Genomic DNA, 21,433 nt, shown 5'->3' with positions numbered 1-21,433 from the left:
CTAAAGGAGTATGGGAGCTATGGGAGAGAGTAGCAGTGGAATGGGGAAGGATTGCAACAGAATATTGCCAGAAATTAATTGAGAGTATGCCTAGAAGGATAGAGGCAGTAATTAAAGCCAAGGGAGGTCACACAGAGTACTAGAATACCTGATTATCACTGTAAAATACTTGAGTCAAAAACTGTCCGCATGAGTCATCATTTTGGAAGCCTCATATCTCAACCATATCTCAACCACTTCCCACGCCATAGTGCTAAATTGAAAGCCCTGAAGTGGTGCTACAATATGATACCAGCATGTCCTTGAGGTATTTGTATATTCTCACACAATATCATAGATAGTGAAAAATGTGAAAACATGTGGACAGTTTTTTGAGCCACTGTAAGTATCAACCAATTAGACTTGTGTAAAAAAGATCAAACTCGACTTATCTGGTCTTGCAGCGATCTGGTATGGATGCAGCAGAAAGGTGGTTACTTGCATGGAGGTAGCAAAGACTGGTAGCGACTCGCATGACCAGCGACAGGCTGGTGTCATGTTTGTATGATAATTAATAGAGTGCTACTCACGATAGGGTCATACAAGACAATTGTTGCTAGAGCTCTGCATTCCCTTCATACTCATACATAGCATCAACTTCACCATCCTCCGGTCCAACCTCATCATTAGCCTCCTCAAGACCATCCACTTGTTCTTCATCTCCTTCTTCATCGGTCACCTTTTCTTCCTTGTCAAGGCCCCCATACCCATACTCATCCATCTCAGACCTGATATCAGTCTTTGTCTTCATCACTGGTGGCTTGATTTCGACTACTAGTGGACCCACTGAGCTGTGCTCCCTGATTGATGCCATCTTCAAAGTCTTCTTCGCTATTGTCTCGAGTGATTTCATCTAGAGGGTCACGGTCCTCCAAGAAAACTGCAGTTGACTCACAAGTAGACTTGTGGCCAACCCCACCACCATGGAACCTCATCATCATGTCTCTGTCAATGAATCTGAATAATGAAAATCAGTGACAGACATCAGGAGTATAAAAATAGCAGTACATGTTAACATAGAAGAATTTCCAGTCTTTGTTGTTGTCATGTAGCAGACAAGCAATTGAGGGTGGCAGCAGTAGATCAGCCTACTAACATTAAACTTTCCAGCTTCTCGTTCAATAAGATCAAGATCATGGAAGATCTTGCATGCCTCAAAATCATGTCCCAGAGTCCTGGGTAAGTTTTCTCCTATTTGCTTGATCATTACACTAACAAAAATCAATCTACAGAAATAACTCTGTCCAGGTGAAGCCAGTGCACTTGGTGGGAATCTGCAAAAATCCACCGCCACTCAAACCCAAATTCAACAGTAGCATAGCCTGGCCGCCCCACCACCATCACCATTTCAGGGATGTGGAGAATAATGAATCCATTGCCAGCCTACAAGTTTTGCACACCTTGCCTGCTCCTGTTGTGGCAGCTACATTGACATAGAATGTTTTCTCTTTGCAGCTTTCCTGTTACTACTGTATCACTCATGCACATTGTAATGTTATTGTGTTTCTTGTTGCACATATATTCAAGTTTTCTCAGTTTTGCACTTGTAATCAATTACTAGCATGCTTAATAATGTAACAAGTCAACAGAACCAAACAAATAACACATCAACAAGAATCCTGAATCGTGTTTACCCCTTAACCCTGAACCACATCATCATGCCTGAAAGTGCAGACCAGAACAACCGATCTGAGGAATGTTTTGAAGCTCTTCTCCAGAGCTTAGATGACACCTCATCAACTGGGTGCAAGCAGAAGAAAATGTAGGGTCACCTGTAAGTGAAATTGAAAGACCGTGGCTTACTTATCATTACAGCAACCCACTTGATCATTATCTAACTGCTGCCCTGATTCTTCTGTTTGAACCACAACCTTTTTGCTAACATTTCTGTTGTTCTGCGAGATGGAATACTTGCTGAATTTGAGCCTGAGGAAACTGATCGTGATGAAGAGCTGAATGAAGAGTTTGTTTTTATTCCAACTAGCAGTCATTAGCTAATCGTCTGTTGCAGAACATGAGCCAATATCCAGTTATTTACCACATTTTCAAAATCAATCCCCAATTTCAGCGACCTCATTGCAAAACTTGAATGAGAACCAGAATCACTGATGAGTTTCCTCAAATCAGTAGGTACATATATGTGCTTTTTAAAGGCATATATGTGCTTTTTTAGCATATATTTTGTATACTGACATCTTTTAGATGGAAAGTGCAGCAAATGCAGCTCATTGTGACAATACGGGATCTCTGAAGCATACCGGACTTCAGTACATGCTCAGCGACCCCATCAAGGATCATTTTGACCCCCCAATACTCAAGTCTCACAGCAAGGCCTTGCAAGGGTGGAACCACCCACAGACTGCACGACTCTTATCTCCCACACAGGATATTACTGAATTTGATATGGACCCACAGTATGTACTTGTACGTGATCAAGACTGACACTAACATTCAACTTCAGAGCTTATATGGACAAGGTCAACACAGGGGAGAAGAAGATCAGTGCGAAGCAGTGGCCATTAATGTTCTATGACATGAGCCTGTACGACCCAAAGAACAAGAAGAAGGGATTCCTCCAAAGTCATGTCATGATACAGGTATTGTTTTTGAGCTACCAGCACTATTTTTTTAACCTCCTTTGTACTAGGCATGGCACCATATCTTTACAGGTCCAATGTCTGCTCTATCAAAAGAGCACATTAGCCACTTGTCAAAGCCTGGGAAGGGGAAAATGCATCATCTTACGGAACCAGGAATCAGAAATATTATGTATGCTGCCTGTCAGGTAAGTGATTCTATTCTGATAGTATCTACTACATCTGAATCATGTGCATCAGATGGATTTCACAGCTAGGAATGTGGAGTCATAGACACCTGTCATTGGGGCCATAGACCTTGGTGATCTATACTACAGAGCCGTGGACGCCATCCAGGATAGCACTGACCAACAGTGGGTCAAAGATTTGATGAAATTTTGGAAGGAGTAAGTGTGCTGTTTTTAAAAAATTATTGCCTGAGATAATGATGATGGATGCAGTGCAGGCCATAGTGTCAGATTGAAGCATAAAGGTGTGTGATTAGACAGAGACCTTGATGCAAAATGTGTCTAGTTCTCTGACATGTGTAGGTTGATGCTTCAAAGTTTCTCATGATGCATAAGATGTTTGAGTTGGGATGTGCCAAGGATGCACTGGCTCCTCCCATTTCTAATATATGCTTACATACTTCTCCCACAGCTTCTCTTCAAATTCCGGACCTCTTGGAGCTCCGTGGGAATTACCCCACAACACCAAAAACATCGCCCATTTTGGGAATCTCCACAATATCAATTATTCCCACACCCTTCCCACCTCACTGCAGCTTCACCACCACACCACAACAGGTCCCCCTTCATATATAAGTAGTAGTTTAGTATATATATGCATAATATAATATAATAGACCGCTTTTTTGTTTATTTGTGTGACAGCTCCCCCTCCAGGGCCCTTTCAAAATAGGGTGGGGTACAGAACACTTTCGCATTTTTGCCCCTTTAATAGGGAAGTTTTCTATAATATTCAGAACATGTTTATGAAGAGATTCCCATCTTTATTTGACCCCCTGAAGTGTCCTACATCAATAGATATAGCACATATACAGGAAAACACAAAATATGTTCCCATTTGATTATTTCTAGATGGATGAACTTGGAAAAATTATACCCAGCATCTATTCAACATGAGGAACAATGTATAAGGAGCCCAGGACCACAGGACAAGACCTTGTTGTATAGTGTACCCCCCTCTCCTGGTGGTTTACCCCCTGTGAAATTTTTTCCTGTAGGACCAGACCTCAAGGATGGTAGGGGGTCTACTTCTATGTATATTTGTAGTGAATACATCACATAGCTAGCCCAGGAAACCTACAGGAACAAAATTTGATAAATCACATTTTTCATGTTTCTGACTACTCTATCCTTGCATGAATAATCAAATCTGTTCATATATCATTAGAATAGCATATATATGTGCTTTTTATGACCAGGATCAGCTCAAAATAGGCTGTAGTTTTGAGATAGTGTATATACTTGCTATTTCTACTGATAAAAGGCCCATACCTTCAAATTATCGAATTTTGATGATCAGACACCTAGAGTACATTTCACATATATTCAGTATCATGTACCTAAAAGTACAGAAAGATCTGCGCAGAATTGAGAGCTGGGGAAATGAAATAGATAAGAAATTGAGTGTAGGAAACTTCAAATGACCTGAAGTTCGAAACATTGAAAATAGTCAGTTGGTGTATACATTGCTATGAGCCACCCATTCAAACACTTCTACACTACATCCCTCCCACTACCACTCTACCCTCAGGGCAGTATGTAGTATAGGTTCCTTATGTAGTCTATCATGTATCCTACACATTTTTTAATGAAATCTTCGACCTGTATCATATATAAATGTGACTTTGTGTGACCAGATGTCAATTGTCACTTTTCACATATATGTTATTTTACTCATCATTCACTCAATCCTTGAGGGATCTTTCTAAATCTTTGAGGCTATAATCAGGGATATATATAAGAGGTATCCCAGGTGTCTTATCACTGATAACACCCTTTATTACCATGTGGGCTTCTGATCAGTAGAAATACCCCCTTTACATCAGATCTCAAATTTTCGCCCTAGATCTCACTAATCCTTAGCATAACAAACATGTAAACATGTATTAATGATAGTCTCTGAGTAGCTTGGATAATCTATGTAAGGGTGGGGTGGTAAAACACATCAAAAATGTCACAATTGTGATTTGTCAAGTTTTGTTCTTGTAGAAGGATCCTGTAGGTGTCATGGGCTAGCTATGTGATGTATTTACTACAAATATACATAGAAATAGACCCCCTACCCTCCTTGAGGTCCGGTCCTACAGGAAATTTTTTCACAGGGGGTAAACCACCAGGAGAGGGGGGGTACACTCAGGCTACCTTGTCATTATAATGCATTAATTGATGATAATTACAAGACTGATGTAATGCATTAACTATTGTAACTATCAGTATAGTGCAAAACAGGAAAAACTGACCTCTGCCACAGCATCAACACAGATCCCTTTCTACATCGCCCCATTCCATCTGATTTCCACCAAAACTAGTGGAAACACCTCTGTTCGAGCCTAGTGACAAACCTATCTGATTACTTTCTTGAAATTCCTAGATTTAAAAAAATGACGGTCTCAAATTGAGACTTCCCATGCCACCAGCACTGCCACCTTCCTTATTTGGTAGTCACTCCTCCTCCCCATTGCTTGCAGTGAAGAAAAAACATGTTTGTGGCCTCTGCTGGACCATCGTAAATGTACAAAATACATGTACTTATTCAGCGTAGTTCAATGTATCCATTTCAGCCATGATTCCCGCACCAACTTTGCAATGCAAGCAGTATTTCTTCACAGCATATTCAGCTTGCTTAGCATCAAGACCCTTCCTGCATGAATGCGGGTGCTGAGAGACTGGAGGCAAACTATAGCATTGAAATGCTCACCTACAGGTGTCCATATAGCGCCATGTTTTGCGGTAAAAGGCCCAGATAACTTTGGTAGGGCATGCACCCAGTATCTCAGGAACAAGTCTCCTCGCAGTTGGAAAAGTGCCATCTGCAAGCACTCGTAAGCCTTCCGGACTCGTCAGAATATCACTAGATGGCACAGGACTGTTCAACTCACGGATTTTAACCCATCCCCAATACATCTCAATTGGATTTAGCTCACAACGGAACTTTGGCAGAAAATAGCACTTGTGCCCAGCAGCCTCGATGACAAGCTGCAACTGAGGCTTCTCTGCAAGAAAATTGGCCTGGAGTGAGAGCACCTTGTGCATGCAGCATGTTGTCGACTCGTTCAGATGAAGATTGTCTTCAGGAGCTGCATTTTCATCCTCGGCATCATCAAATAGTGACTGCGCAGCAGCACTTCGAGCGAGCGTGGTGCGGGCCTTTTGTGACATCTTGCATGATGCGCAGTCATCAATAAGGGCTTTCCCATTGTTTCCAGCACACAACCTGTCCCAAAGGCCACATTCTTCAAGCACGACCTTCATCCCTTTCGGTTGGCCACAGAATTCGTGGAATGGATGGTCGGATGGTAAATTCTCCACAAAACACATATCCTGAGCCACTCCACGAAGAGCAGGGTTTGGATTGTCAGCAGGAATAGTGGTGGAATGCATGTGACGCTGCTTGCCACCAGGTTTGACATTCATCTTGTTTGCATTTAATGCGTTCACCGCAAAAGCACCGTGAGCAGCAGATTGATCAAAGAAAAACTCAGCGACGGCATCGGGATAAGTCCGCTCGAAGAGCAGAATAACTTGTTCAACCTAACATTAATTAGCACACATCATTGTGACAGTGTAATGCAAATATTGCTTCGTACTTGTTGAACAAGCATCTCAGCTGTCCACCAACCATCTGCATTCTTTCCTGGAAAAATTATCTTGCGAGAATCATAACATTTAAGGTGTTTGTTCACGGGCAATGTGGTGTCCTCAGCTATCTAAGTGACAACATTAGTCAAAGAACCACAAACGTGAGAGCTGGAAAAACCTGTTCTTCCGACAGACTCAATCGACCTGTCTCTTCTGTTATGAAGTCCGACACGTGAATTGCTTTCCCTTGACCCTTCTTTCGCAGTGGCATTTTCCCCTCCTTTGTCCAAACCCTTTGCTGCAGTTCATTGGACCTGAATATGCTCTCGTCATGATGCACCGGAACATGTTTTCGCTCGCCAGGAAGCAAGGTTGGCTCTATGACATCTAAGGTTTTGTCATTATACATGTTCCGTAGGTGTTCATTCTCAGCCACTTGGGCTAAAAATGCTTTTCAGTATTCCACAACATCAGCACGCTCGTGGCCATCAACATATATCCCCTTCTTTACACTGGTGAGCTCATAGCCTAATTTCTTCAACCAACGTCTCACACAATTTTCGGAGATTGTGTTTTTCCCCAGGTCAAGACCCAGAGCAGGAATGATTGTTTCATTGACTTCGTGCTGAAGTTTGCATGGCATGATCTAGTAAGTGACATCAATTTTCTATCATTCTTTAGGATTGGGTGCACTACTAACTTGTCCAGCCTCTTGTACAGTCAAGAAACAACGAACGGATTGGTGCACTTGCTCATTATTCAACAGTGACAGGTGCGCATGGTGTTTTCCAGCTTGAGATGGTGGGAGGGTTCAGAATCTACAGATGTAGATGATGAGGCAATGAATCATGCGAGCAAGGTAAGGCCCCTTACCCACAGACTTCACAATAGCAAGGCTGGCTCATGTTGCAGGATTTTTGATGTTGGGGATTCGCCGATAGCGCTCAAGCAACTCCAGATAATTTGTGACAGCATGGAGCTTGAATTGTGCACTGAAGGACTTGTGCTTTGTAGCATCTTTGATTAATCCTTCAATGACCTTGCCTATTGGAACATCGAGAGGATCCAGCTCGTCGTCTGCAGTAGGATTGAGGAATGAGGCAGCCTCCGGCACTGGCTCTGTGTTATTGTTAGACGTAGCAGTGTCTGACAGCAGCTCAGGGGCTGTGTCATGAGATTGTGTTGGTGGTGCGGGTGGCTCCAAGAAATTGACCCATTGGTCTGAGTCTTCCATGTCAGAAGGTGTGTCCGAGTCTGACTCGGAGGATATGCTATCTGACTGCCGGACCTCGATAATAGGCTGGGAAGTATGTGGTACTACTGAAGTGGAGCACCGAAAGTAATTGCTGAGTTTTGCTGTCCCAACTGCTGCTTTGCAAAGTTTGCTTTGCTTTTGGTAGAAACTGCTTTGGCTCGTACCAGTGTAGCTGCCTGTTAAGGTCGTGCTCAAGGGAGAGGTTATTCAAAGGGCTTCGGCTTCAGCTCGTGCGCTGCGCCCCTTACCTGAGTATGTGCCCTTTAATTTCCGGGGGACAGAGGGGAAGTCCAACGGAAGTCCGGGGAGTTCCGGAGGACTTAGTGTCGGTGGAGTTTGGTGGAACTCCGGAAGGTTTATATGGGGGACGAAGTAAGGCTACTATGGAAGTCCGGAGTAGAAACTGAATAGGGGTTAGACTACCCTAAGGTAGAGCCGGAGAAGTAGTCCTAAGGTTTAACCCCTAAGACTCGGAGGTGGACAAGAGGTGAGACTCAAGTCCAGAGATTGCAGGAATGAGCAGAACTAAGATGATATTCGAACTGAGGAGTTCTGGAGTATTACAGGGGTTTATATACTGTAGGTATCATGTAGGTAAATCAGTCAGCAAAGGCAAGGGCTATGTACGAAGCATGTGGAAAGTCTATTACTAAGTATAACAGATCAAAGCAGTGAAGTCAGAAATGAAGTAAGAATGGATGGATCAGTAAGCATAGTGGAATAGGACATAACCGGTAACCGGAGCAATAGCTAATCTAAAAGGAGTTAGGGGTGAGTGTGGAGATGAAGGCGGAGCGCCGGGCGGAATAGTAAGACGGAGGACCAGACTTTAATGGAGTAGATCCGGAATTCCGGATCCAGAGGTACGGGATATGACACTGCCCTTGGCTTTAAGAGGGGCAGCATTGAGATGGTTGACAGGTTTGGTAAATATTTTCTGCCAGAATTCTTCAGCAGCGGCTAGTATCTGGTGAGCTTTGAATTCTTCGGTACCCTCCTCATCAGATGCCTTGCAACTTTGGGTATCACCAGCAGCCTTTCATTTCTTGCCACCATCACCATGATCCAAGTTGTCATTGACAATAGGACCATGCCATTCTCTATCATCCTCGAAGTCAGAGATGGCACCAAGGTCTGTGATGTCATGCTCTAGTAAGCTGACAATCCAGCCTTCACCATCCAAGTCTGAACCTGAATCTTCTTTGTTGATATAGTCCATGTCATCTGGGTCCTCGACATTGTCAATATAATCTTTACTAAAGAATTTGCTGCCAGGAGCTCACTGAGCCTGGGCCCGCCGAGCCTTCTTGTTTTTCCAGGGCATGTTTAGATGGGAGATTGGCGCACGAACATATTGTTTTTTTTGTGAAAAATTGGGACTGCTTACATAATCTACACCAATTTTTTTATTGCAGATTCATGATCTTTTGACCCAGTTGCACGCCAAAAATGTCAAAAATTTCCTTATCACACCACAATTGAGTTTGCAACAGAGAGGCCTATGCTATCTGTTTTGCACTGTACACCAAACCTGTAACCTAGGTTACCTTTCATTAAATTCTCCAAGACAGAATATAATCCTAGCTAATCCTAACTAACCACTAACTACTAACCACTAACTCTCTAACCTCTAACTCACTAACAAACCTACTAACCTTCTAACCCTCTAACATCTAACCTCCAATCCTCTAACCAAAATTAATAATGATCACAAAGTATTAAAAGTAAATTAAAAGTAATGCATCATTGGCATTACAATTGTTAATGCATTATTCCCACAGGGTGAGGTGGTACACTATACAACAAGGTCTTGTCCTATGGTCCTGGGCTCCTGATACATTGTTCCTAATGTTGAATAGATGCTGGGGATCATTTTCCAAAGTCTGTCTACCTAGAAAATGAGCATATGAAACATATTTTGTATTTTCCTGTATATATGCTATATCTATTGACGCAGGGCGCTTCAGGGGGTCAAATAAAGATGGGAATCTCTTCATATATACTCCTAAACATGTTCTTAATGCCCTGGAACACTTCCCTATCAAAGGGGAAAATGTGCGAAAATGTTTTGTACCCTACATCATTTTGAAAGGGCCCTGGAGGGAGATCTATCACACAAATGAATAAAAAAAGTGGTTCATTATATTATATTATACATATATATACAAAAATACTACTCAGATACAAGGGGACCTATTGGTGAAGCTGCAGACAGTAGGGAGGGTGTGATATTGTGGAGATTCCCAAAATGGGCGATGTTTTTGGTGTTGTGGGGTAATTCCCACACTGTGCCTGGAAAATGCGAAAATATCATGTGTGGGAATATTGTGGACCAAACACTCCAGCTTGACGCTTCATGGTCAAAGGGATTAGTCGGGTGGGCAGTGTCTCTGACTTGATGCTTCACTCTCACAAGTTTAGAGTCATTTTTACATCAAGGCTTGTGTCTAATCTGACACTTTGAAGCTTCAATACTACAGGTACAGATGGTATCGGTAGTCAGTTCTTGCAACGCTTCCCCTGCTTGTCATCTCAGTCGCTTTATGTGTCTCCTGTGTCGTTGTGCAGTGCTAAAGGGTCTTTTTCTATTGCACTTTATAACTAATTCATCAGCGCCTTCTGTCTTCACTTGGTGTGCATTTGTGATCTGATGATAAATCTCAGGGATCCCTTGAAGATCGCTATCATATAGTTACAGATGCAACCATCCGCCCTCCGTGCACCGACACACGGCCTTTTTTTTTACCTTCCTTGGCATTCACTTTTGTCATGGAATCCACCCTCGAGCACCTCCGGAGTCCCGGCTTCTGACATGCACGTCGTCACTGCATTGCGTTGAAGTAGAGCCGTTGCAACGAGCTGTGGAATGACTACACTTAAGGATGATCTCCTGGTCTCCGGCCAGAAGTCAAGATTCAGTATTGGAACCATGTGCTGGAGGGGGTTGATTAAATAAGCTTGTCCCGGGTTTGAATTTCAACACGTTTCTATTAATCATCATATTACCATCCAGGATATCCTGAGTCCACCTCGGTGCCATTCTTAAAAGCTTAAGATATTCGGCGGAGTTTCATAACTAGTAGTGCATGCTGGCAGATCTATGGCCGGCGGCCTTCCTGTTGGGCGGCTATTATAAAGTTGCGAGATCTTGTTCAGTTTCAAATGGCACTGATTCCGGTGAGCTGTCGTGGGCTAGCACGACCCCGCCCACAATTTGAATTTGCATCATCAACTAGTACCTGGTACTACGGGGTACTACTTAGTTCCCGCAAGCTATCGCACCAGCAAAACCGACGACAACGGTGACTTCCCGTAAGAATTTACAGAAACAAGCTTGTCTGTATAAGTTTGACCGCTCGACATCGGCTAATTTACGCACAGAATCTGTAAACCGTAAGAACTCTGCAAGACGCTGCAAGACGATGGACTGGGAACAACACCAATGATCCGGACGACAATTCCGTGAGCGAACTTGGAGCGAACCATCTAAAAAGAGTAAGAAAATTACCCGAATCAGACATTTAGTGCGCTCCGACAATTTACAGACATCTATGGAGGAGTAGCAAACCTCTCCTTATACATTAACAGATTTACAGACGAGTGCGAGAGTAACCGTTTGACAGGCGTTGACAGCTGCCTTCCAAGTCCAGCGCGGCTATTAGGCTAAGGCATGAGGATCTACAGGAATTCGTCTGCAAAACCTTACGGGAAGTGACTCTCAACGAATATGTGTCTGGTCTCACGAATTATTGTAAGTAGGTCAGACTGCCGCACGCGCATAACCGTTACACCAAAAGGTAGAATACTGAAAGCTTAGCTTTCAGTATCAACGACAGTATATATACTGAGTATGGGAACTCAGGTAAGCCAGCGTGCTTACAATTATCGGCTGTTCGGCGCGTTACCCCCCCCCTCTTGGTACCTCCGAAGCCAGTCACTACCAGTCCTGGCGTAGAGGAAAAATCAAATGTTCACTCGGACTGATTCCTCGTCTGCTTGCAGACTTCAATTACTCCATGGACGAGCGAATCATCTCGGGCCAGCATGAGCACCAGGTTTGGGTTACCAGCGTGTCATAGTTGGTATAACTTGAACACCCGATCAATGAGTTCCCTCCAACCATTGTTTACTCTTCCCGCATCAGTCATGCTGCAGCTGCCTGACCTACTCACTTCTGATAACGCGCAGCCCCTCCTCGCTGCGTCTTGTCTTGCGGTAGCACTCATCGTTCGCGCTTACCTTGCTAAATCAGATACCAGCCTTCCTCTCCCACCGTCCCCTCCCAATTGGAGACTTCGGGGTCACTTAGTACCCTTACCGCAAGTAAGTTGTTACATTTGACTTCTTGGGTTTTGATGTTAACCGTGACCCATCGCCAATCAGGTCTTTCATCACTGTGGCAAGATGGATCGACGAGTTTGGTCCTCTCGTCACCATTCGTCAAGGAACCGAGAAAATTGTTATTATCGGTCGCCATAAAGTCAGTCCTTCCACGCTGAGTTTGTCACATCAAGCTCAACATTCTATTGCAGGCCGTGGTGGATATCATGGAGAAGCAGGGCGGAGCGTCAGCTGATCGTCCTCCCATGATTTCTGCTGGAGAAATGCTTAGCGGCGGACAGTCTATCGCCTTTTCACATGCTGGCGACAGGTTGCGTCTGATGCGTAGGTTCGTAGTTCATGATTTTGCGCAAACAGCATATATCTTACGCGCAACGTAATGTAGAGCACTTCATTCCCATCTCCAGCCTAGAACGGCTGAGGCGTATGAACCCCTGCAGTTTGCTTACGCAAAGAACGCGGTCATCGACATTCTTGAGGATCCACACAACTTCCAGAACCATGCGTTGACGTAAGTTCTCTCTTTTCAGACCATGATAGTACACTACTTACGGGGACTTCTGAAGTTTCACTGCGTCGACGATTATGAAAATTGCGTATGGAAAGACCACCCGCACGTATGCGACTGATCCCGAGGTCAAGGATGTTCGCCGGCGCTTCATGGCATTGAGTGTATCTATGCGCCCTGGCGCTTACCTGGTAGACTCGATCCCGTGGCTCAAATATACTCCTTGGTATGGTCGCGATTTAACACGGGAGTTTGAGAGGGGCAAAAAACTCTACTTCTCCCAGCTGAACCGCGTCAAAGACCAATTGGTATCCATTTCCCTCCCAATTTTCACTTGTACGTGTCATCTGAATCCTTCCGCAGCAGAGCAATGAGGACGTCGGCCCTTCGTTTGCGAAATACATGCTGGAGAATCAGGCAATCCTATGGTTTCACTGAGACCGAAGTGGCTTTCCTTGCTGGCGGCTTGCTTTTAGCTGGTTCTCATTCGGTGAGATGTCTTGTTTTGTCGTTTCCGACGAAACGTGGCTGAACCCAGGTGTCAGGCTGCTGTGGCAATTTGCACAATACTAATGGCAGCGGCAATTTTCCCCGAGGAGCAGGCTAAAGTCCATGCTGAGCTTGATGCGGTGATCGGCAGGAACAGAGGTAAATTTGGTTCCATTGCAGTTTAGACTTTTTTTGATTCCATAATGTCTCCGGTAAAGTTCCGACCTTCGCTGACGAGGAGTCCCTTCCTCGTATGCGCGCTTTCATTATGGAGTGTTATAGATGGAGGCCGACTGCTCCTGAAGGTGGGTATCTTCATTGTCAGTTGTGTGCCCGACGTTTATAATGTTCGCTTTGTAGGAATCGCTCACCGAACAACTAAAGACGTGATTTGGGCAAGTAGTCTTTGAACACTTCGTTGTGCAAACGATAATCTAGCGTCACCGGACAGGAAAACTATTGCATTCCTGCTGGCACCACGGTCGTCGGCAACCATTGGTAGGCATCGTCGTTGAGGATACGAAAAGATACGAAAGTTCTAACATCTACTGTCTCAGGGCCATCTCTCGTGACCCAGATGTCTTCCCCGACCCCCACGCGTTCAACCCTGAGCGTTGGCTCAACGACCAAGGTAACCTCAGGGATGACCTTAAATTCTATGTCTTTGGGTTTGGTCGGCGGTAAGTCCATGTTTCAAAATACTCTTTCATTCGACTAACCGAGTTTCTAGCGTATGCCCCGGTCAACACCTTGCGTCCAGGTAAAAAGACCTTTCTACGCACATGATCGTCCGAGCTCATTTGATTCGTACAGGGCGGTGACCATACACTCCGTGCTGGTCCTTTGGGCCTACCAGCTCGCTCTGGATAAGTCGAAGCCGGTCGATGACACTGGGTATATGAGCGGGGTGGTGCCAGATATACAGCCATGTACTGTCGGGTTTCAGGCGAGGATTTCGGAGTCGGATCTGAGGCGCCTGATGCAAAGTGATTCTGAGGTACTTTGATTCTAGGCATATGTATTCCTCCTAACTCGTACGCGTCTTCATCGCCGCCATGCCCTTCGCGAGGTCTGATATAAAAAGATGTACATATGCTCTGTACGTCTCTGGGTCAGAATATATGCAAAACCAGATGGGCTTTGGCGCTGGAAGGTTGGCGGCTGGTCTAGGATGGAACGGGGTTGGTGTATCTGGTGTCTGAATGCTCATGTTCACGTTACCGTTGGAGTTGAAGGATCAGACTGGCATAGACGGTAGTTTGTTGTTTGCTGAGCTTGCGACACGGTACGTGTCGCCATCACTTGCTTGTCACTCAGAAGCCTCTAGCATTGGGTCAGATTTCGGTGGCGATCGTCTGCAGTTGAGATAACTATACATGGTAATGTGTTTAGACTTGAAGCCTGAGGGTATCGAGGGGAGGAGTGCAACGAAGCGGACCATAATATAGAAGAAACGACATATAGATGACCATATTTCAAGCAGCATTGTCCGCTCGGGGGACATCACCGGTGCGCTCCGCCCGTTCGCCATCATTGCTGTAATTTCTCGGTGGATCCACTCGACGATACCATGACCAGTCAAGCAGCACTGTCTCCTTGATAATACGAGGGATGCGAAGGTACAGGAATGGTGGAACAGGAATGAGGATCGATGTGCGCGCAAGGTATTCCTGGTATGCCACTCAAGGGCTTGATACAGGAGGCAATTCTGAAAGGGACTCGAAACCGTGGGAAGTTGGGTTCACCGCATCGACAGGCGAGGTATTGTGGGGAGGGGAAGCGTTTACTGTTGGAGCGGTTCCAGGATTGTGTTGTGCGCCATTCGCAGGCGGTATATCGTCTTGAGAGAGCATCTGAAACTTTCGTGCCATAGAACGTTCTGCGGGAGGGATACCTGACGCAAAGAGGAGTAAACTGTGGACTTTTTTTAGTCGGCATGAAGATAGCAGACATAATTTTTACATCATTGTCAAGATCGGGGACACGGGCCATGCCCCCCTCAACAAACACCTTCATAGAATCAATAGCGCCGATTTACCAACCTGTCCCGCGTGCAACGACCATGATGAAACTATCCACTATTACATCATGCTCTTCCTCGCATGTCGAGTTCAAGGGGATAGGCTTCGTTCGTTGTGAGTACGAATTCATTGGTTTTAGGGGTAACGCACCTTTATGTTCCACGAAGGCGACAACTCTTTCGCTAGGCCCTCCGAGAAACCCTTCAGTGCTGTATATCAAATCAGTCATAAAAACTTTCAATGCATCGAGATTCCTACCATTTTTACTGCAGGAAAGTCAGCAACGTCTCTATCATGGACAAACGTTCACTCACGTCGCAGCATAATAACCCAATCCAGGAAGCGGATTAAAGCCAGCAGCCGAACTGACTTGGAGAAGTATTCCCCCCTTCCCAGGTTCATTCACCTCCCTAAAAAACTTGACCGCAGCACGACTAACATTCGTCGAGCCCCCAAAATTCGTCTCGAACATCTCACGCGCTTTATTAACAGGCATGCCTTCCACCTCAGTGACAAGCTGGTAGCCCGCATTATTGAAAACCACATCCAACCGTCCGAACACCTCGTCGATGTCTTCTTGCTTCGCGACGTCGACTTTGAGCACGAGGAGTTTTTCTGCGGGATATCGAGTTGCGAGATCGGATAAGGCTTCTGGCTTGCGGAGGGTCGCTACCACGATGTCTCCTTGGCTGAGTGCGCACTCTGTCATGCATCTTCCGAATCCTGACGACGTCCCCGTTACTGCGCGTGATGCTTAGTGTCGGCCACACTCCTAGTAAGTAGAGGAATGACTTACTGAACCAGACTTTGGGAGAGGCCATTGCTAGTAGCTCGTTCAGGAATTGATAGTTCCTCCTGCCTTGGGCATGGCTTTTATACCATTATCTCGTGCGCCAGTGTCATATTCCCAAACAGACTGGAGACGCTGCATCAAAGAGCTGACAGACCAACAGTTCGTGACATATGTTTGTTTTGCCTACGGGAGACTAGCTGAGACTAGGTTAGAGAAGGCAATTTTCTGAGGTAATGCTCAGGAGCCGAACAACCGCCATTAGAACCGAAGGGTTGTCCTGTCTTCCGAATCACGATGGGCAAGCAGGGCCAAGCCTGGTATGTATTACCCGCGAACCATCACAGCCAGCAAACCGGTGACACCGCGCTTATATCAAGATAGATCAAGACCCGACACATCGGTGCAGAGTCCAGACTGCAGGTCTGAACTGTGGGTGAACTGACGCTTTTTCGGTCTTAACCCGTGGCGGTTCTTTGACAAATTTAACGCGAGAGCATCACATTCGACGCGTCTGTTCACGTATCCACTGCCGTGCGCAAGTGTTTTTACTCATCAGAGAGCGACTGTCGTGGAGTTACAGGAATGCCCCAGACCGACCCGCACATGTTATTATTACATTTGAGCAACTATAACATATGCTCTGAAGAGCTGGGATGATCCTTAATGCATCCTCAGCACTTTCATGTCTTTCGAGCTTTTGTGTAATGTAAGTACTGTAATACGTGGAGGGATAAGGTTGTGCAGGGTTGTGCTGGGTTTGAATATGCACGTGATATATATAGGTCCCGAGTCTGTTTATGTTGCCATCAGAGACCGCCCTCGAACCCTCTCCAGCTGCGGTGGGTACGAGCCCTGTACACTGACGTGACTACCTAGCTGAATTCATTTCAGGTGCCAGGCTTGCAATGTCGAGAAGTGCGTTTCTGATCTCACGATTATCGGTTTCCATTACTCAATCCTTGTGCAAGAGAAATCACTGAATTCAGATGTCCGCCTATGTCCACTCATTTGTATCTATCTCAGACTTGTCCGACATCTCGTCTGACATTAGCTGATATTTGAGCCCAACACAAATTGCCAGCTCATTCCTAAGAATGATCAATCAATCCTTGGTGGCGCTCCCTAATATCATATTAGGTGAAACCTTAACTGAAGCGTATCATGTTCTTGGAAGTCAGCTGCCACGTTAATCACTCCCGGGACAAATCATATCAGGCCAGCAAGAGCCCCAGAGCCGGGGCACTGTATGGTACTGTCATATTCAGGGTAGTTGGCGCGCAGTATTTTATTTTAAAAGATCATTCATAACTTGAATACCCAGTCATTGAGTTCCCTCCAATCATCGTTTACTCTTCCTGCATCAGTCATGCTGCAGCTGCCTGACCTACTCACTTCTGATAACGCGCAGCCCCTCCTCGCTGCGTCTTGTCTTGCGGTAGCACTCATCGTTCGCGCTTACCTTGCTAAATCAGATACCAGCCTTCCTCTCCCACCGTCCCCTCCCAATTGGAGACTTCGGGGTCACTTAGTACCCTACCGCAAGTAAGTTGTCACATTTAACCTCTTGTTTTTTAGTGCTAACCGTGACCCATCGACAATCAGGTCTTTCATCACTGTGGCAAGATGGATCGACGAGTTTGGTCCTCTCGTCACCATTCGTCAAGGAACCGAGAAAATTGTTATTATCGGTCGCCATAAAGTCAGTCCTTCCACGCTGAATTTGTAATATCAAGCTCAACATTCTATTGCAGGCCGTGGTGGATATCATGGAGAAGCAGGGCGGAGCGTCAGCTGATCGTCCTCCCATGATTTCTGCTGGAGAAATGCTTAGCGGCGGACAGTCCATCGCCTTTTCACACGCTGGTGACAGGTTGCGTCTGATGCGCAGGTTCGTAGTTCATGATTCTGCGTAAATGGCCATCTTATCTGGCGACGCGATGCAGAGCACTTCATTCCCATCTCCAGCCTAGAACGGCTGAGGCGTATGAACCCTTGCAGTTTGCTTACGCAAAGAACGCGGTCATCGACATTCTTGAGGATCCACACAACTTCCAGAACCATGCATTGACGTAAGTTCTTTCTCTTCAGACCATGATGGTGCACTACTTACGGGGATTTCTGAAGTTTTACTGCGTCAACGATTATGAAAATTGCATATGGAAAGACCACCCGCACGTATGCGACTGATCCCGAGGTCAAGGATGTTCGCCAGCGCTTCACGTCGTTGAGTGCATCTCTGCGCCCTGGCGCTTACCTGGTAGACTCGATCCCGTGGCTCAAATACATTCCTTGGTATGGTCGCGATTTAACACGGGAGTTTGAGAGGGGCAAAAAACTCTACTTCTCCCAGCTGAACCGCGTCAAAGACCAATTGGTATCTATTTCCCTCTCGATTTTCACATGTACGTTGTATCTGAATCCTTCCGCAGCAGAGCAATGAGGACGTCGGCCCTTCGTTTGCGAAATACATGCTGGAGAATCGGCAATCCTATGGTTTCACTGAGACCGAAGTGGCTTTCCTTGCTGGCGGCTTGCTTTTAGCTGGTTCTCATTCGGTGAGATGCCTTGTTTTGTCGTTTCCGACGAAACGTGGCTGAATTCAGGTGTCAGGCTGCTGTGGCAATTTGCACGGTACTGATGGCAGCGGCAATTTTCCCCGAGGAGCAAGCTAAAGTCCAGGCTGAGCTTGATGCGGTGATCGGCAGGAACCGAGGTAAATTTGGTTCCATTGCATTTTAAACTTTTTTGATTCCATAATGTCTCCGGTAAAGTTCCGACCTTCGCTGACGAGGAGTCCCTTCCTCGTATGCGCGCTTTCATTATGGAGTGTTATAGATGGAGGCCGACTGCTCCTGAAGGTGTGTATCTTCATTGTCGGCTGCTTACATCAAGTTGACAGTGTTTGCACCGTAGGAATCGCTCACCGAACCACTAAGGATGTGATTTGGGCAAGTAGCTTTTTGAACACTTCGTCGTGCAAATGATAATTTAGCATCCGCGGACAGGAAAACTATTGCATTCCCGCTGGCACCACGGTCATCGGCAACCATTGGTAAGCATTATCGTTGAGGATACGAAAAGATACGAAAGTTCTTACGGTTACTGTCTCAGGGCCATCTCTCGTGACCCAGATGTCTTCCCTGACCCCCACGCGTTCATGCCTGAGCGTTGGCTCAACGACCAAGGTAACATGAGGGACGATCTCAAATTCTATGTCTTTGGGTTTGGTCGGCGGTAAGTTCCATCTTTCGAGATACTCTTTCATTGACTGACCGAGTTTCTAGTGTATGCCCCGGTCAACACCTTGCGCCCAGGTAAACATTTCATTCCACGCACATGATCGTCCGAGCTCATTTTGATTCGTACAGGGCGGTGACCATTCACTCCATGCTTGTCCTTTGGGCCTACCAGCTCAGTCTGGATAAGTCGAAGCCGGTCGATGACACTGGGTATATGAGCGGGGTGGTGCCAGATATACAGCCATGTACTGTCGGGTTCCAGTCCAGGGTCTCGGAGTCCGAGCTCAGGCGCCTGATGCAAAATGATTCCGAGCTTTGAATCTAGAAGCCATCAAAAAATTGCCTTCTATCTTTCTCTGTTGCCGGCTCTGTATTATTACGATCAACCGTTGTATGCGATCTCTTAAATCTTTTCTTTAGATGGCGCCTTACTTTGTTTGTACTCGTCTTACTTTACATAACCAACTTAGAAATCGTTTAGAGTGTCCGTTCCTCACTTCGATTGAATAGATTATGTTCACACCGCGATCACATCTTCTGCATTTTGCGTAGGACGGTGTTCTCTAAACTATGTGACATGGGTGATATTCAATCTTAAATGCATAAGAGAATGAGAACGCAGTGACAAGAGTCGCGAGTGAACCCTGATGTACGCGCCAACTTGAATATTCATAATAGCACGCTTACATCTCTCACTTTCTCCTCATCTCAAACGTGGTGCCCGCGAGCATGACGTCGGATCTCAGAGACTCTGGAAGTGACCTAAAGACTAAGTACGGGTCTTCATCGTCGCCATGCCCTTCGCGAGGACTGGTAGACAATAGAGCGGGCTGAACACAAAGATAGTGCAAATGAGGGCGAGACGAGTCGAACTACCTTCACACGAGCGCTAGGGTAGTAACTCTATCCAATGAGCAGAGGAGCCAGCTCGTGCTCGAAATGTCGTGTGTGACTACTGCAAACGCTACAGGCAGTGTTGTTATTGACCCGGGTTATAACCAAATAGGTTATAGCTGGTGCATCTTAACCGCGAAATAACTGCGGTTAGTGGGGTTGATTGACTGAGTAGCTGCTAGTAGCTAGTTGTTGATAATAATATTCGAGCCAAATTCGAGCTCGACGGACATGCTCGCATGATTCCTGCATTAATTTTAAGTGCGACACAATCGTGGCTCTTCGTCGATGCATCCTCGGGTGGGCGTGACATTAGCTAGCTCAGCATTAGCTCATAGAAACTCCATGTCCTGGAACCAATTGAACGTATACTGGATGTGGAACATCCGCTTCTGACTGAAAATAAGTAGTAGCGCATTATCTATCTATTCTACACTAGTCAGAGTCGAGGATTCAGATCAGGCTGGAGGCCCAGCTGTTGCCAGTACACTTGGATATAAGCATTATCCAACTTCGAGCAGAGATATGCAGCAGTCAGAACGAGATGATATGGTCGCGTCTGCACATTGATTGTCGGGTGTTGCCGAAACTTTGCTTAGTGCCGACAAGCACCTTGCGAAGAAAGGCCATCTTAAACAACACGGATTCAACTATCACTGAAAGGTTCTTTGATAAAGAGCTCACCTCTGGGAAATTTAATGATTCAAAGTTTACCACTGAACCCTCAACCAACCCGATATAACGCCAAATAACTCCTGGTGTATTAACCCTACTAATCCCTACCAAAACAGCATCTAACTAACCTTTTAACCAGTTAGTAACAGCAATGGCCACGGGTATCATCTAGATTCTCCGCAGTGGAACTTGCGGCCACCGTTGAGTCAGCACAAGCCCTAGAATAACCTCGCGAGTGCGCTCGGTGAAGGGTATTCGATATATGACCTATTGCAGGGAATGTCAATATGATCCAGTCGCGGGTAGATATCAGGCCTACATGCAGCGTACGCCCTGACGCGATCGTGTGAGAGGTATACTACATAATCGACTACTTACAATCAAGGAAAAAGAATCGAGGAAGGAGGGTAGTACTCGGAAGGAGCTCCACATGCATGAGTGCGTGATTTTCGTGATTGGGGTATAGGGAATCCATTAATGTGACATCAATCAGGCGCGCGCTTAGTAGATGAATTGGGCGTTGTGACTACGATTTGATGAATATTACGATGGGCGCCATTCTTCTTGACGTCTTCGAGTTCTATCTCCCAAATATGAGCACAGCCTTTCATGCTGTCGCCGTGGACATAGGACATACCAGGAAAGGGTCCTCAGCAACCAGCATGTACGTACACCTTAAACAACGAGTTTTTAATTGTACACCGGCATTCCAAGACCATAGAGAATGGTGATCGCAGCAACAAAAAGGTATGAAAGAAGTTCTGTTGGCAGAGGTGA

At 45.7% G+C, this 21,433-nt stretch overlaps 6 protein-coding genes across 6 annotated transcripts; 3 read left to right on the top strand and 3 right to left on the bottom strand.

Annotated features, from left to right (window-relative positions):
- Window positions 1-595: 595 nt before the first annotated feature.
- EDB91DRAFT_1085460 (uncharacterized protein) lies at window positions 596-2,030 on the bottom strand (the record flags this gene model as incomplete). Its single annotated transcript, XM_041315901.1, has 4 exons — window positions 596-892; window positions 1,136-1,250; window positions 1,440-1,462; window positions 1,863-2,030. The coding sequence occupies 4 exons, from the start codon at window positions 2,028-2,030 to the stop codon at window positions 596-598; spliced, it is 603 nt and encodes a 200-aa protein (XP_041173012.1).
- Window positions 2,031-2,241: 211 nt separating this feature from the next.
- On the top strand, window positions 2,242-2,909 carry EDB91DRAFT_1252666 (uncharacterized protein; the record flags this gene model as incomplete). Its single annotated transcript, XM_041323536.1, has 4 exons — window positions 2,242-2,453; window positions 2,501-2,636; window positions 2,687-2,824; window positions 2,877-2,909. The coding sequence occupies 4 exons, from the start codon at window positions 2,242-2,244 to the stop codon at window positions 2,907-2,909; spliced, it is 519 nt and encodes a 172-aa protein (XP_041173011.1).
- A 5,616-nt stretch (window positions 2,910-8,525) lies between these two features.
- On the bottom strand, window positions 8,526-8,915 carry EDB91DRAFT_1252663 (uncharacterized protein; the record flags this gene model as incomplete). Its single annotated transcript, XM_041323535.1, has 2 exons — window positions 8,526-8,656; window positions 8,756-8,915. The coding sequence occupies 2 exons, from the start codon at window positions 8,913-8,915 to the stop codon at window positions 8,526-8,528; spliced, it is 291 nt and encodes a 96-aa protein (XP_041173010.1).
- A 2,927-nt stretch (window positions 8,916-11,842) lies between these two features.
- On the top strand, window positions 11,843-14,359 carry EDB91DRAFT_1310144 (cytochrome P450; the record flags this gene model as incomplete). Its single annotated transcript, XM_041325089.1, has 13 exons — window positions 11,843-11,923; window positions 12,006-12,019; window positions 12,080-12,176; window positions 12,229-12,365; window positions 12,423-12,548; window positions 12,604-12,881; window positions 13,125-13,193; window positions 13,317-13,339; window positions 13,395-13,420; window positions 13,473-13,532; window positions 13,592-13,714; window positions 13,765-13,794; window positions 13,848-14,359. The coding sequence occupies 13 exons, from the start codon at window positions 11,843-11,845 to the stop codon at window positions 14,038-14,040; spliced, it is 1,257 nt and encodes a 418-aa protein (XP_041173009.1). The 3' UTR covers window positions 14,041-14,359.
- Window positions 14,360-15,190: 831 nt separating this feature from the next.
- EDB91DRAFT_1059495 (uncharacterized protein) lies at window positions 15,191-15,876 on the bottom strand (the record flags this gene model as incomplete). The annotated part of the gene is made up of 4 exons (XM_041314251.1): window positions 15,191-15,264; window positions 15,314-15,321; window positions 15,370-15,796; window positions 15,852-15,876. 4 exons carry the CDS (start codon window positions 15,874-15,876, stop codon window positions 15,191-15,193), a joined length of 534 nt encoding a protein of 177 aa, XP_041173008.1.
- Window positions 15,877-16,812: 936 nt separating this feature from the next.
- On the top strand, window positions 16,813-19,614 carry EDB91DRAFT_786279 (cytochrome P450). The gene is made up of 13 exons (XM_041328399.1): window positions 16,813-17,390; window positions 17,451-17,547; window positions 17,600-17,736; window positions 17,792-17,917; window positions 17,973-18,222; window positions 18,278-18,403; window positions 18,459-18,561; window positions 18,620-18,706; window positions 18,762-18,796; window positions 18,854-18,900; window positions 18,960-19,082; window positions 19,133-19,162; window positions 19,217-19,614. Exons 1-13 carry the CDS (start codon window positions 17,215-17,217, stop codon window positions 19,404-19,406), a joined length of 1,527 nt encoding a protein of 508 aa, XP_041173007.1. The 5' UTR covers window positions 16,813-17,214; the 3' UTR covers window positions 19,407-19,614.
- Window positions 19,615-21,433: the final 1,819 nt, after the last annotated feature.

This window comes from Suillus paluster (assembly GCF_016628075.1).
Source record: "Suillus paluster strain FC165 chromosome Unknown EDB91scaffold_71, whole genome shotgun sequence".
Classification (NCBI taxonomy): domain Eukaryota; kingdom Fungi; phylum Basidiomycota; class Agaricomycetes; order Boletales; family Suillaceae; genus Suillus; species Suillus paluster.
This window is presented reverse-complemented; position numbering and strand designations above follow the sequence as displayed.